The 14,374-nt window shown below is 48.7% G+C and overlaps 1 protein-coding gene across 1 annotated transcript in view; it reads left to right on the forward strand.

The window, feature by feature from the left end:
- Positions 1-2,047: 2,047 nt before the first annotated feature.
- ndst3 (N-deacetylase/N-sulfotransferase (heparan glucosaminyl) 3) overlaps positions 2,048-14,374 on the forward strand; it is a 98,651-nt gene continuing 86,324 nt past the window's right edge. The window contains exons 1-2 of the mRNA XM_064337511.1: positions 2,048-3,963; positions 6,645-8,042. Coding sequence (XP_064193581.1) covers positions 7,026-8,042 — 1,017 coding nt within the window. The 5' untranslated portion in view covers positions 2,048-3,963; positions 6,645-7,025. The remainder of the gene's footprint in view (positions 3,964-6,644; positions 8,043-14,374) is intronic.

A 14,374-nucleotide genomic window follows, 5' to 3' on the forward strand; every position in this document is an offset into this window, starting at 1 on the left:
AACGTACTGTACCACGGTACCTAATTACCTAACACGAAACCCTTAATTTCCTTAAGCGAGCCGATTTAGCTCAACACAAATCCAGTGCTTAGCTATCTTATCGCATTTCACGATCAATTCGAGTGTAAAACGCACTGGGACGGTAACTGCGGGCAATTTCGTTGCTTCTGACCCGGTGACCCAGAATCACCGAGAGGCCTAACCCACCTGAGGTCATCGGAGGCAAACAGTCAAAGAAAAGTTTATTAAAAATGACGAAGCATGACCATTTCGACTACTTATTACACTTTTTCCCTTAATCGAGCTTCCATGCTGGCAACGATAAATGTGCCTTCACAACGGCAACATCAAAACGATTTTAGAAGTAGGCCTACTGCTTTGCCATGTTAAATTAACCATTAGCATGAAGGTGCAGGAATCCTAGGTACGGGATCACAGGTCGTGTACAGCTGGGGAACTTTATAGAAAATCCAAATAGGCATGCATGCATGCATACGGTCTGAGATAATGTGGCAAAACAATGTATAATAATCTCATAGCACCTGCATGTCATAAACATTTAATAATAACATTAATCTGTGGAGCACTTTAAAAACCAAAATGCTATTTTTTAAAATTAAGTTACCTGAATCTGGAGATTTGGGGTGAATCTGAGAAACTAATATTCTCAAGTGGGGCCTGTTTTTAAAAATATAATTACACCATGATTTTAACATTTTGCATCGATGACAATAGGTTTTCCCATCACCGAAAGAGTGATTTTGAGAGTTTAAAAGATTAAACAAAGTAGCAGACATGGTCTCTTGTTGGCAGTTATATTCATGTTTAATCTTTTTTTATTCACCTTGTCAATTGGATTTATACTGAAGTCGCTGTTGTTATTGGTGTTAGGCGTATTGCTTTCTGTTTCAGTAAACTTTTGCAGTTTTAATACCTATGCTCTATGTTAAACTGTGTGAGTGTGCCTCTCTTGTTATATTTATCACATAGGATATGGGTAGGCTGTGTTATTTATTTGTTTATTTGTGTAATATCATCTATTTTGTGAAAAAGCAAAATTTGTTGTCCAAGGCTAATTTCCCTTTGGAGTGATAAATTTAGTTTATCGTACTGATTCAGATTAATCACATTGGTAACCCTGTCTAGAAATCAATCCACAAACCTTCTGCCACAGTAATAAGTATGCCACACTTCTAGCCATAACTGACATGATAAAGTAATGGAAAAGAAGTTGTTTGTTTTTTTGGCTGGACCGCAACAACGGGGCCAGCCCTACGAACACGAATGTCTGTGACTGACTGACTGACTGACTGACTGAGTGAGTGAGTGATAAAGTACACGCATGTCAGTGACGCGTGGTTCGGTCCAGCCATACTAGGTTTAACCGGCTCTTTAGGTGAGCAACAACGGGGCCAGCCCTACGAACACGAATGTCTGTGACTGAGTGAGTGATCAAGTTACACCATTGGTCGGCTGAGTTATGAAGTTACACCATAGGTCGGCCGGATGAAGTGTGTTAGGTCCAGCTATATACTAGGTTTTGAGCTGGTCTTGTTTTTGTTTGTTTTGTTTTTTTTTTTTTTGCTTGAGCTTGTTTTATATCTGTAGTAACCGTGTGGTGAAGTAAACTGTGGTTCAAATACCTCATCGTGTGTGGTGACGATGATGATGATGATGGTATCAAATTTAGTCTGTTTTTGTCTAGGTAGAGCCTGTGTCTCGCCGGCTCTAGGATGCGCGCGTCGATTTTTCAGTGAAGCAGTCAAAAGTTATTCTGAGAGTGTAGCGTATTGTCGAGAGCCCTCGAAAAACGAACTGTCGTCTTCACATCAGCACAATGCCCGGCGGGCTGTCTTTGTGCGTCGATTTGAATTTGAATGGAAGACAACCCCTTTCCCCCCCACCGTCAGCCATCTTCACGACGTGAACTTCCTCCGCCTTCATCTCTCTTAGGGCAAATGGACCATTGAGCCCACGACCCCGTAAACAACAGAGGCACGAAGCAAACAAACGGTGGTATTTATTTATTTATTTATTTATTTATTTATTTACAGTGCACATTAAACTTTCGATAATGCATTAGATATCGGAAACGTCCAATGCCCGTAAAGCGTTTGAAAGGTCGGAGGAGGAGATCTGAAACGTTGCCAGCTCTTCACATTCGGTACAAATGAGGCGACACTAATGGAAACTGTGCGAAATATCGAAGAACTGCTTTTAACCGGAGACATTCGTCGCGCTCCCAAGGCTCCGTCTCGCGCAATAAGGGGGCGGGCGAGCACGGAGAGGCGGCATATTCCCGTTGCATTATGTTTGAATTCAGTGGCACTTTAAACCATAAATCAGCGGGTACTTCAGAGAGGCACCGGAGCCTCTTGACAGACAGTCGCGGCGAATGCTGAGCCTCGAGCCCACTAAAGGGAAGAACGCCGCCGCGTGTGTTCACTCGGCGGTTTCCACTAACAAGGCCTGTATATAATCCCACTGTTTATAGCCGACTCTTCAGGAAGCCACACGGTCTCCTCGCGCCTTCCAATATAGCGCGCTGCTACATCGGGCGCTGTGACCACGGTCACCTGTCACCGGCTTCTTTCACGTCAGGGCTCGCGAACTCCCAGTAATGCGGCAGCTCACTGGTTGGAACATATGTATGACGGTACATTAAATACTTTATGAGTGATTCCCGCGCGCTGTGCATAGTCTATATCCAGTCAGATTTCATTTTTCACATGATTTTAAAATTTTATTTCAGTGATTGTTTTCTTTTGCATTTATTCCCTTGACATTCATGGCATTAGAAATTGACCCGTGTTTCAAAATAATAAATAAATAAAATATATGTATTTTAAAAATACAAGTAAGATCTATTCTGTGGTATTCCTTCGCACATCAGATCTGTTCTGTGATTCCAAGTTTCTAGACTCTTGTTAGCTTGCTTCTGGTTGTCTATGTCGTATGCTACTAAAGAAACGCGTGCAAAAAATAATACACTGGGAAAAAATGTTCTTTAACAAGATACATGAGCATGTTGCTTTTTTGTTGGAATGAACCGGTGCGGCAAAGCATTAAAAGAAAAGCAGAATTGTATCCGCTATCGGTTCTGTTAATTAATGATCTCTGCTGCTCGGGAGCATAAGCCCCCCTAACCTGTGCCTTAGCTCCGCTGACTGAGGAAATGAATGAAGATGAAAAAAAAAAAAAGACGGAGAAATAATAAATTATTCCGCGCGAGGTTTCATTTCAGGCCATTAACTATAGGTGGAGCCGGGTTGATATTTTGCACCTGCACTGTCAGAGGCATGGTTCTCTCTCTCTTTTTTTTTTAAAAAAAGAGAAATGGCACGACCAACACAGTGACAGGTTCGGGGCATCCTTCGGGAATGCCCAATCAATCACGAGACGGGAGGGAGGAATTCAGCTGAGCGCTGAATTAGCTTCCCGGGGAATGTAGGGATTCATGTGCAACGTCCAAACGACCAAAATGGCTCCTAGCCTTTGAACGACTACCGTGATTATCTGGAGGAATTGGCTGTTTGTGTCAATCACCCCCCCTCCTCCTCCTCCTCCTCCCGTATGCGTCTCCTCTTTCTTTTACTCCCGTAGGTGAGCGAGGGAGACGGGCGGCATTCGGGCGACGGAGACGACGGGGACGGGGACAGCGGCAGCAGCAGCAGCTGCCGCGATTTTCTCGCGCCGTGATTAAATACTTCTTGTGTCTTCTCCGCCGCTATAATCCGTGTAGCACAGAAAAGGGGGGCTGCGGGAGGATAATCGTGAATGGACCCCTGAATCATTCCAGCTGGCTGCATCTCAAACAGCGCCGTGGAGAGAATGGGATTGGGCTCCCTTGTTCTGTCACAAGAGCGGCAGCATTTTAAGGAGTTTCTCCCAGAAATCGTTCCGGAACGCGCGGCGTCTCCCTTTCTCTTCGCCCCGACGACGGGCACATTTCGGCTGGAGAAGGTAAGTGAACGCGCCGACTCCCCCAGCCCATGTTTGGGGTGGGAGCTGAGCGAACGAAATACCGGTAGCGTAGGCTATACTGATTATAAGTTTGCGAGCATCCGTCTAATGCGCGTGTAGTTTTCACTTGCTTCTTAGGTGCATCTCCGAACATCCATCCTTGGCTTTTGTTATTGTACGACTCTGAAAACGGACAGGGTCCTCCTTAGGTCCTGCGCATGCGATGGTTATTTCGGGGGCAATGTTCACCGCCAGATAGATTGGGAATTAGTTTTATTTTGATCGTAATCGCATCCTATCATGTGTTTTTTACGACAGAGAGACAATAGATATTCGCAGCGTGTAGCCTACATGCGCGGGTCCAACCCGATAGCCTTTTAAAACAATATTTTTTTAAAGGCAAATTAACTACGTACAATTACAGTAATAATATGTGCATAAATACACAATAGGGACAGAATACAAAGGATGCAATTAGGAAAGTGATTCTGAGATGGAAATACGCGGGCATGCGTTTCAGTTCTGATTTATTATGGCATAGAGCACGTGAAAGGGTAACGGGGGTTAACTACATCAAAGGCTATGTTGCAGAACTGCCTGAGGAACATTAGTAAACCACACAGGTCGTCGTCTCTTATGGGAAAACTTTAAATTCTCACTTACGGCGCACGTACGCTCTTCGTTAAAACACAAAAACACACGGTTTATACAACGTGCATTTGAGCGAGAAATGTAAATGAATAGCCTTCAGATAACTGCGTGCCGTTTTGAAACATTTTTGTGCAAAGGTTTCTAAACGCATGCATTGTTTTTTTCATTATATTTATCAGTACGAACTTTTTAAACATATAATTTTTTACCTACACGATGAAACAGGCTACATTTGGACACTTGCATCAAGTTACGTTGAAGTTGTTTCCTATTGACATGTTGGCAATAGCTGCCCCCTAGCGGTGGAAGTTCACTTCATGGAAAATAGAAGCTTTTCTGGCCGATGCGCGCTCGACGCACGCGCCGTAGAGGCTCCCGTGCCCGAAGGCATCACTCATCCGCGGAGATAAGTAGTAGCGCGTGTTTCCAAGTTAACATGACAGTGCGGAAATGTAGAGCCGCATAAAAAAAACCATCTGGCACAGTCCTGAGACTTTATTCCATAAATCAGATGCGACCACGGTGTGCGAAACCGTTGACATTCGGCCCCAGATCTCCTTCTTTGCTGGAAGGGGGGGATGATTAAAAAAAAAGAACAGAAATGGGGTACTTTTTGTGGGCCTATATATATCTTGTTTCCCGTGGGCGTAAAACAGCTATTGGGCTTGATTTGTCTGCGCCGGTGAAGGAGGCACAGGTGTTCGACAGGAAAACAAAACACGGACTCTCTTTTCTGCTGCACTAAATTGCTCTGAGACCTTGCTGTGGGTGAGAGGGCCGTCTTTCTTCTAGCATGCATACATTCAGACGCTAATCCCCCTTCCCTTTTTTCCTCGCTGTATTACATAATTCATTTTGATCCTCGCGGTTTCTGAGCCTTCTTGCCTCTTTTCCTCGGGATTCAATCAGAGAATGGGATTATCTTGAGCCGGAATCTCATGAAAATTTTATTGAATTAATTGCCTCAATTGTCTTAGTGCGGCTGTATGAAAAGCAGGGAATTGAAATAGTCATTTAAAGTTGATGTTGGATTGGTTAGTTTTTGCCACTGCTTAACCGAAATTATAGTTTGGAATGAAGTCGCATTTGTCCGTCTTTGTTATTTTCTTTTATCGGGATAATTACTTGCTGCATACTGAAGTGAGCTGGCGGTGGTACAGCAATAATATCTTCTTAAGACTGATTCTGAATTAAGCCCCCTTTGTTAAAAGGGTTTGTGGCGGCATTTCAATGAATGCATTTTTTCCTGTAGACATATACTCACCAAATAAACACGCCGCTTGTTATCGCTGCCAATTCAGCCGGCTTATTATAGAAGATGAGCAAATAGAACCTCTGGTTACAGTTTTTTTTTTTTTTTTTTTTTTTTTTTGTTCTCCCACAATCCCCGTGTGAAGTCAGCGGCAGCCAATCGCGGCCCCTGTTTGCCGAATCCTCAGCCACCCTGGGGAACCCGCGGCCACAGCTGGCAAAGTGACAGTGTGCTGATTGAAAACAACCTGGAGGCTTCAAGTGCTCTTCTTGGCCCCCCCCCCCAGGAGTAACTTTCTTACAGATCGGCACCCCCCCCCCCCAGGGGGGATCGGGGCGCAGTCCGAACACACGCTGCGTTTCGGTCGGGGCTTGGAGGCCCAGAAGCGTACTCTCCAGGAGTACTCTCCGGCACTGAAGTGCATCTTAGACTGCAAAGAAAGAAAAAAAAAGACCGGTCACCAGTTTGCCATATGGTCAGGATTATTATAAAATGAATATATGTGTAGGAGGTTAAAACAATGAAATATTGTCCCCTTTAATAATTTAACAGGTAATCCAAAAGGTAAAGCAAGATGAAAGTGTTGGTCTGAGCATGCCAAAGAACAGATTTATTGAATGTTTTTTATAAACATGCTGATTTATGAAAGTGTCTTTCGATGAAGAAACTTTCATCGTTTTTTCCAGCTACACATAATTCTACGTGCTCTTAAATAACAGAACCTGCAAGTCTTGCGCTGACTTTTTTTTTTTTTTTTTTTAAACTTCTTTCTGTGCAGGTAACAGCGGAAGGACTGCGTGGGGAATTAGCCACTGAGGTCGCCTCTCCCTGTCTGCGGAAGAACCCGGATCGTTGCGCGATCTCTCTCGCTCTCTCCGCCTTCTGCCGGGAGCGGACCCCTGTCCCCCCGAAGACCCGGAAAGCATCCTCCCCAATGTCCTGCGATGGTTACATGAAGACGCCATGAAGCCCACAGCACCTCACCGCTCCCCTGCTTTGGGACAGTGAACTTGTCCGAAAACTGCAGAGAGAGAGAGAGAGAGGGAGAGAGAGAGCGAGCGCGAGAACGACGAGGAGCTTGGTTAATCCGGCGAGGAAAGTGTAAAGGGGGGAGGGGGTGGGGGCAGGGGCAGGGGGGGGGTGGTGGTGGCGATCAGCCATGAATCTCGCGATCAAGCTGCGCAGGAACCTGCGGCGGCTGGTGATCCTGCTGGCCACCTTCTGCATGGTGAGCGTCCTGGTCTCGGCCTACTACCTGTACTCGGGCTCCCCGGCGCAGGAGCTGGAGCTGTCGGACCGCGCCGCCGAGCTGGACTGCGCCGACCTCAAGCTGCTCCCCTACCGCCTGGCGGAGGCCAAGACCGCCAAGCCCATGGACCCGTCGCGCAAGGAGCCCGTGGTGCTGGTGTTCGTGGAGAGCCAGTACTCGCAGCTGGGCCAGGACATCATCGCCGTCCTGGAGTCCAACCGGTTCCAGTACCGCGCGGAGATCGCGCCGGGTAAAGGGGACATCCCGCCGCTGACGCACAAGGGCCGGGGCCGCTACGCCCTGGTCATCTACGAGAACATGATGAAGTACGTCAACATGGACTCGTGGAACCGCGACCTGCTGGACAAGTACTGCACGGAGTACAGCGTGGGCGTCGTGGGCTTCCACCGGGCCACGGAGAGCGCGCCGCCGCTGGCCAAGCTGCGGGGCTTCCCGCTCTACCTGCGCAGCAACCTGGCGCTGCGCGACTGCTGCGTGAACCCGCGCTCGCCGCTGCTGCACGTCACCCGGCCCGAGGCCGACCGCGGCCCGCTGCCCGGCGACGACTGGACCGCGTTCCACTCCAACCACTCCACCTACGAGCCGGTGCTGATGGCCAAGCCGCGGCAGACGGGCGAGCCCGGCGGCGGCGGCGGCGGGAACAACGCGCTGCCCCCGCCAGCGGCCTTCGGCGGCCCGCCGCTGTACGTGACCGTGGTGCAGGACCTGGGCCTCCACGACGGCATCCAGCGCGTCCTGTTCGGCAACAACCTCAACTACTGGCTGCACCGGCTGATCCTGGTGGACGCCATGTCCTACCTGACGGGCAAGCGGCTGTCGCTCTCCCTGGAGCGCTACGTCCTGGTGGACATCGACGACATCTTCGTGGGGAAGGAGGGCACCAGGATGAACGTGAACGACGTCAAGGTAAGGGGGGGGGTGTGGGGATGCTGGGTTTGGGGTGTGAGGCGGTGGTGGGGTTTGGGGGGGGTGGGGTGCTGGGTTTTTGGGTGAGGCGGTGGGGTTGTGCTGGGTTGGGGGGGGTGCGGTTTGGGGTGTTAGGTGGTGGTGGAGGGGTGGGGGATGCTGGGTTTGGGGCGTGTGGAGGTGGGGGGGGGTGCTGGGTGGGGGTGTGGTGGGGGTGAGTGGGTGCTGGGTTTGGGGGGTGGGGTAGGGGTTGGTTGGGGTGGGGGGGGTCTGTTGGTTTGGGGTATGAGGTGGGGGTAGTGGTGTGCTGGGTTTGGGGCGTGTGGTGGTGGGGGGTTGTGGTGCTGGGTTTGGGGTATGAGGTGGGGGGAGTGGTGTGCTGGGTTTGGGGGGGTGTGAAGGGGGGAGTGGTGTGCTGGGTTTGGGGGGGTGTGGAGGGGGGGGTCCTGTTGAGTTCTTGAGGGCTCATTGTTCCCAAACGGGCCAGAGGGGCCCATTAAAGGGGGATAAAAGCCTGAATGGCCCTCACACGCCCGCTCCCACGTTCAGCCCCCCCGTGTTTTTCGGGGAGCCCCACCCCCTCCCCCTCCCCCGAGGGCTGCTCCCGGGCTCCTCTTTGTCCGCTGACTTCATGACTCGCCGACGGCCTCTCCGCTCAGCGGCCTCACGCGGGACAGCGCCGCAAAGCCGCCGCGGTACCCGGAGCGCCTCGCCCGCCCGCCCGCTCGTTTGGGAAGGGACCCAGAGCGCCTCGCCGCCCGCTCGTTTGGGAAGGAACCCAGGCCGTCCCGCCGCAGAGGCCTCCTCTCTCTCGGGTGGCTTTTAAAAAAAAAAGGGGGGCGGGGGAGGGGCGAGAATGGGGGGGGGGGTCAATTCAACATTTCAATGCGAACTGCGCCTGGGCCCGCCATTGAAGCGGCGGCATTATGCTGGCGCTTTTGGCGGGCGGCTATCTTAAGAGCCGCTGTTGATGAAAGGCGGCTGTCGCTGCTGCTCCGCACCACGCTGGCTCGTTTTGTCATGGCCGAGATGCCCCAGCGCCGTCGCCGCCGCCATTAGTCCTGGAATGAGCCGCCTTTTCTCTCATTGTTGTGTGCCGTGGGGACATCTGTCAAGACATTGTCCCGCTTAACCAAAGCAGAGTATGAAGTAAACACCCTTTAAAGGAATTTATTCTAAAAAAAAAAAGAATCTTTAGGCATTATAATTATATTCACATAATATGAATTTACGAAAAAGAAGTAATTTATTTGACACTTTTAGACTGAGAAGGTTAATTGAGTAACGGCAGTTTATATGTACTTGAAATGAAAGCCTGGATGAAATGATAATTCTTAAATGTAATTGTTTAAACTGCGTTCAACTAATGAGTCAAAACATATTTTTAAAAAATCCTACACTAATATTACACACTTTAGTTTCCAAATTAATAACCTAATATAACGCAAACATGTAGGTTGTTGGATTCTATTTATGACTTTGTTGTAAGGAAGCATTTCCAACATTTTTAAAACTGGGACTATAATTTAAAAAAGTTATCAGTAATAATGCTTGTGTAAGTCAGCATCTTCATCATCATCATCGTCGTGTGTGATTTCGGTCTCTGCTCAGACGGCACCTCCAGCCTGGCGTCTGATCCTTGCAGGCAGACTACGTCAAAAGCAGCGCTTGTGCGGTTTTGATCTGAAACGCTTCTTACAGGTAGCCTTTTATGTGCAGTCGAGAGGGCACAGGTGCTGCTGATTGGGTGAATTCGTTTTGGAATAGCGCTCTTTTGGTTATACTTCACTGCCACCGTTTAGGTTTGACGTTTTGTGCCCGTCTTTGGCGCCCCTTGTGAAGTCCACTTCGAGCACATCGCAGCGTCCCGAACTGTAGGATAATATTGTTGTTCGGTGTTGCTTCAGTTCGCTGTAACCAAGACGCTCATCACACACCTACCCGGGCAGTGAATTGATGTTCCAGATGTCTTGTTAAACATTGACGACATGCCTGTTTTCTCAAATTGATAGTTTTTTTTTCGTTGTTTTTTTTTTTTTTTTAACATAACAGCCAGATGAAATATCTTTCTCGTACCGTGTGAATATTAAAGGCCTCTCCGGCCGCAGTGAGGAGCAGCTGTTGGGCAGACAGACCGCACGGCTCGTGGGTCCGCTCCGCGCGGGGAATTTATGGCGGGCGCGCTTCCACGGTACGCTGGCTCCCGCACAATGTTGTTTTTCCCGCAAATACAAATGGCGCTGACCTTGCTACCTGTGGTCATCAATCCCACGATGCAGTGCTTTACGGCGCGGACCTGTAACTTTATTTATTTATCGATCGGTTCATCTTGCCTTGTTGACCTGTGGGAGTGATTTTTTTCACACCCCCACCCCCCCACCCCATCCCACTTGAAAGCAGTCTCATTCTTTCACCGGGCTAAGAGGCTAATGGGGACCGGGTCCCTATTTGTCAAGAGCCCTTTTCTTCCTCTTGGCCTGCTTTGTCAACATAAGCTCTTAGGGAACTGGAATATGCAAACACCACTTACGCGGTCTTGGCTGTGTTTTTGTAGTCTTTGAAGAGCAGGGCCTTGTAAACAAATAGTCGCAGGTTTAATTAGGTACTTGCTTCAGACATGCTTCAGGAAAATATCCTGCTGTATGAATGTACTGTACATAAAATTTAATCTACGAAGGTTTCCCTGGACGGTGATGATAATGATGTCATATTGGCTGAAATTTAGATTGAGACAAGTAGCTTGCTAGCACATTTTAATGGGTTTTGCTGTTTTGTATTTCCTGCTTGACACATACATTTCCACACAGTAAGTAAAGACTTTATCTGAAAATTGTGGTGAACATTTGAATAAGCTATACTACTACATTCTATTCCATTTAAATTACATTACATTACAGGCATTTAGCAGATGCTTACATATCTTTTTGTATTTCATGAATTATCCATTTGTACAGCTGGATATTTGATATTTACTGAAGCAATTCAGGTTAAGCACCTTGCTCAAGGGTACAACAACATTACCCCCACCTGGGAATCATACCCTGTTCCCTAGCAATTACACTACACTGCAACCCTTTTTACTTCTACTACTAATACTACTACTACTACTACAACAACGACAACAACAACTACTACTACTACTACCACCACTACCACTACTACTACTACTGCTGCTACTACTACTGCTGCTGCTGCTGCTACTACTACTACTAATAATAATGAAGATGTGTGAGCAGTGCATTTGCTGCCCAAATTGTGGCATTGGATGAGGTGGCTGTGAGTGCCTTTTGCAGTCGGTACTTTCTTCTGGATGTGTAATATAATTTGAGGAGAACCACAGAAGCATGGCAGGGGAGAACAATGCGGAGTATGGCTACGAGCCGTTGGATGTTATTCATCGGTGAGTGCGTCTTAACTCACAGCTCCCTTTATGTGACGCCTCGGGGAAAGCAGATGTAAACCGCACTCAGCGCGCACTGACACGGATTTGGCGATACGGCTTTTTTTTCGTTCCTTTCGCTAATTGGCGCTGTATGTAAATATTTCCTTATTGCAGGTGCCCTGTGTTCAGTAAACCTGTCCCGCGGACTCTTCTGTAGCCAGAGGGGGTATCAGACTCTTAAATAGAGGGCTTTATTCCCTCAGGCATGGCGGTAGGGCATCCACCCACTCCTGACCTGAGGTCACCCACTGCTGCTGCGGAGTTGGAGTGGGACTCTTAAGAAGCAGAGCGGTAAAGGAGAGGAACCGTGCTGCAATTTTGATCCAAAACGTGGTTTAATTTTCACTGGTTAAAATCGTCTGCGCACACATAACGTGTCTTATGGTTTACATCTGCTGCAGCTGGTGAACGTTTGTTTTATTTGTTGAGCTTGAAAAGGTTATCTATGCACACAATATGGCGTTTTCTTTTAAAGATGGCCTCAATGGGGAGGAAAAAACAGACACACAAACAGAAATAATTTGTGCCTTATTGAAGTCACACCCTATTAAACTTGTTTGTGGGTCTAATCTACCCCAGGGAGCTTAGGGTCAGTTGTATGCAAAGCTGGTAGAACGTTCTGGAATTCAGCCAGTACTGCTGTGGCATGAGGGGGTGGGGGGTGGGGGGATGGGGGGGGGGGGGCAGGCAGGCAGGCAGGCAGGCAGGCAATGGCAGCCGCCAAATTCCAGCAGGGATTGAGCAAATAAATCAAATTAGGCCCAAGAAAAAAATGTGATGCAGGCAGTCTTTTCATCCTCTTGTTCATTGCTGTAGTTGCATATCCTGTCTCCATAGCTTCAAAGGAGCACCATTTGTTTTTGAATCTGCTGTCCACCTGCTCGCTCGCTCGCTGACTCACTCACTCACTCACTCATTCACTCACTCACTCACTCACACACTCACTCAGTTACATGCTCGCTCACTCACTCACTCACTCACTCACTCACTCACTCACTCACTCACTCAGTTACATGCTCACTCACTCACTCACTCACTCACTCAGTTACATGCTCACTCACTCACTCACTCAGTTACATGCTCACTCACTCACTCACTCACTCAGTTACATGCTCACTCACTCACTCACTCACTCACTCAGTTACATGCTCACTCACTCACTCACTCACTCACTCAGTTACATGCTCACTCACTCACTCACTCACTCACTCAGTTACATGCTCACTCACTACACTCAGTTACATGCTCACTCACTCCTCACTCACTCAGTTACATCTCACCACTCACTCACTCACTCAGTTACATGCTCACTCACTCACTCAGTTACATGCTCACTCACTCACTCACTCACTCAGTTACATGCTCACTCACTCACTCACTCACTCAGTTACATGCTCACTCGCTCACTCACTCACTCAGTTACATGCCCTCCACTCTCACGCTCACTCACTCACTTCAGTTACATGCTCACTCACCACAGACATGCTATGCGCCAGTTATCCCCACCTCAGTTCTGCTGCTGCTCACTACAGTCTCTTCCATGAAGAATGCTTGGCTGTTTTTAAGAGAGTCACAGTGCTGTTTTTTGTGTGTTTGCCTGTAGTCCTGCTGCTGGAACTGGATGAAGGAAAATTGCTAATCAATACAAAAGTGAAGTTTCATTCAAAGGCATAAGACTGAAAGCATTTCCAGAAAAAAAACAAATTTTACAGAGAGCGAGAGAAGGCTGTCTTGCTCCAGTTTCTTCTCCATATATAGAAGAATATAGTTTTTTTCTGTAAGGAAATTTAGCAATTGGCAATAAAACTGTAAAACGTAAATGTGAAATCGCTTCCATCGAACAGCCGTAGGAGGTGATTTGGTCCTGACACAAGGTGCCTGGGTGGGTTGTGAGCAGGGGAAAGAAGTTTACTGAAGTCAGGGTCTGTTTAATCCCCCATAAAAATAAAACGTTCCTCCATTGGTAAAGGATGCACTGTGTGTCCCTTTCAGGCAGATATTAGCACAGTCAATTCAGGCTTTCAGCATGGAGGCCTCCTCCTTCCTCCGCTCTCTGCTTTTGCTGAGCGCTAAGCTTTCACCACGCGTGCTTAGAGAGCGGCCGAAGAAAATCTGCTCGGCGTGTGTAATTGTTGACGGTACACGTTCATAAAACTGCCGTCGAGACCGAAATTGCATCCATTAGAAGCAGCCAGGGTGTCTCGGAAGCGAATGCTGGAAGCGAATGGCGCAGATTAGCCACATGTGCTAGCATGCTGTGCCATCTCTGCGGGTGACATGTTACCTGTAGGGTGAACGTATTGGAAAACAAGGCATGCAGCTATCCGCAGTTCAGGTCTGTGTCTCACCATAATCAGTTAGGCCTGCTCTACTTGCACATAACCGTTATTACTGTTGTTCAGTTATATACATATATGTGCAGCATGTTTACGAGACTGCTGAGCTGCCCCCCCCCCCCCCCCCCCAGTTTTAGCGGCAGGGCGTTCCGAGGGCACCGCAGCGTTCCTGGGACCGTCCCGTAAAGAGAAGGGGCGCGTGGCGGTGTCCTCTGCGGTTCCCCCGGTGGGACGGCAGGCAGGTGCGGGACCGTGGAATTGAGAGGTTTTTTTTTTTTTCTTGTTTTTTGGGGCGAGGCGGGGGCCGGAAGATGGGACGGCGGGGCCGCTGTGGGCCTGTCAGAGCGCGTCCCGCACCGTCCCCCCCCCCTCGAGATGGCTGCTCCGGTCCCCACCGCCCCCAGCTCATCAGTCAGCCCAGGACGTGGAAGATTAGAGTGTCACTCTCCTCGCCCCGCCGACACGTCCCCCATCATGCATCTGAGTAATGGCTCCAACGTCCGGGGGAGGGGGGCCACGGGGGGGGGGGTGGATGGGTAAGGGGGGGGGAGAGC

Source organism: Anguilla rostrata, chromosome 5 (genome assembly GCF_018555375.3).
Source record: "Anguilla rostrata isolate EN2019 chromosome 5, ASM1855537v3, whole genome shotgun sequence".
Lineage (NCBI taxonomy): Eukaryota > Metazoa > Chordata > Actinopteri > Anguilliformes > Anguillidae > Anguilla > Anguilla rostrata.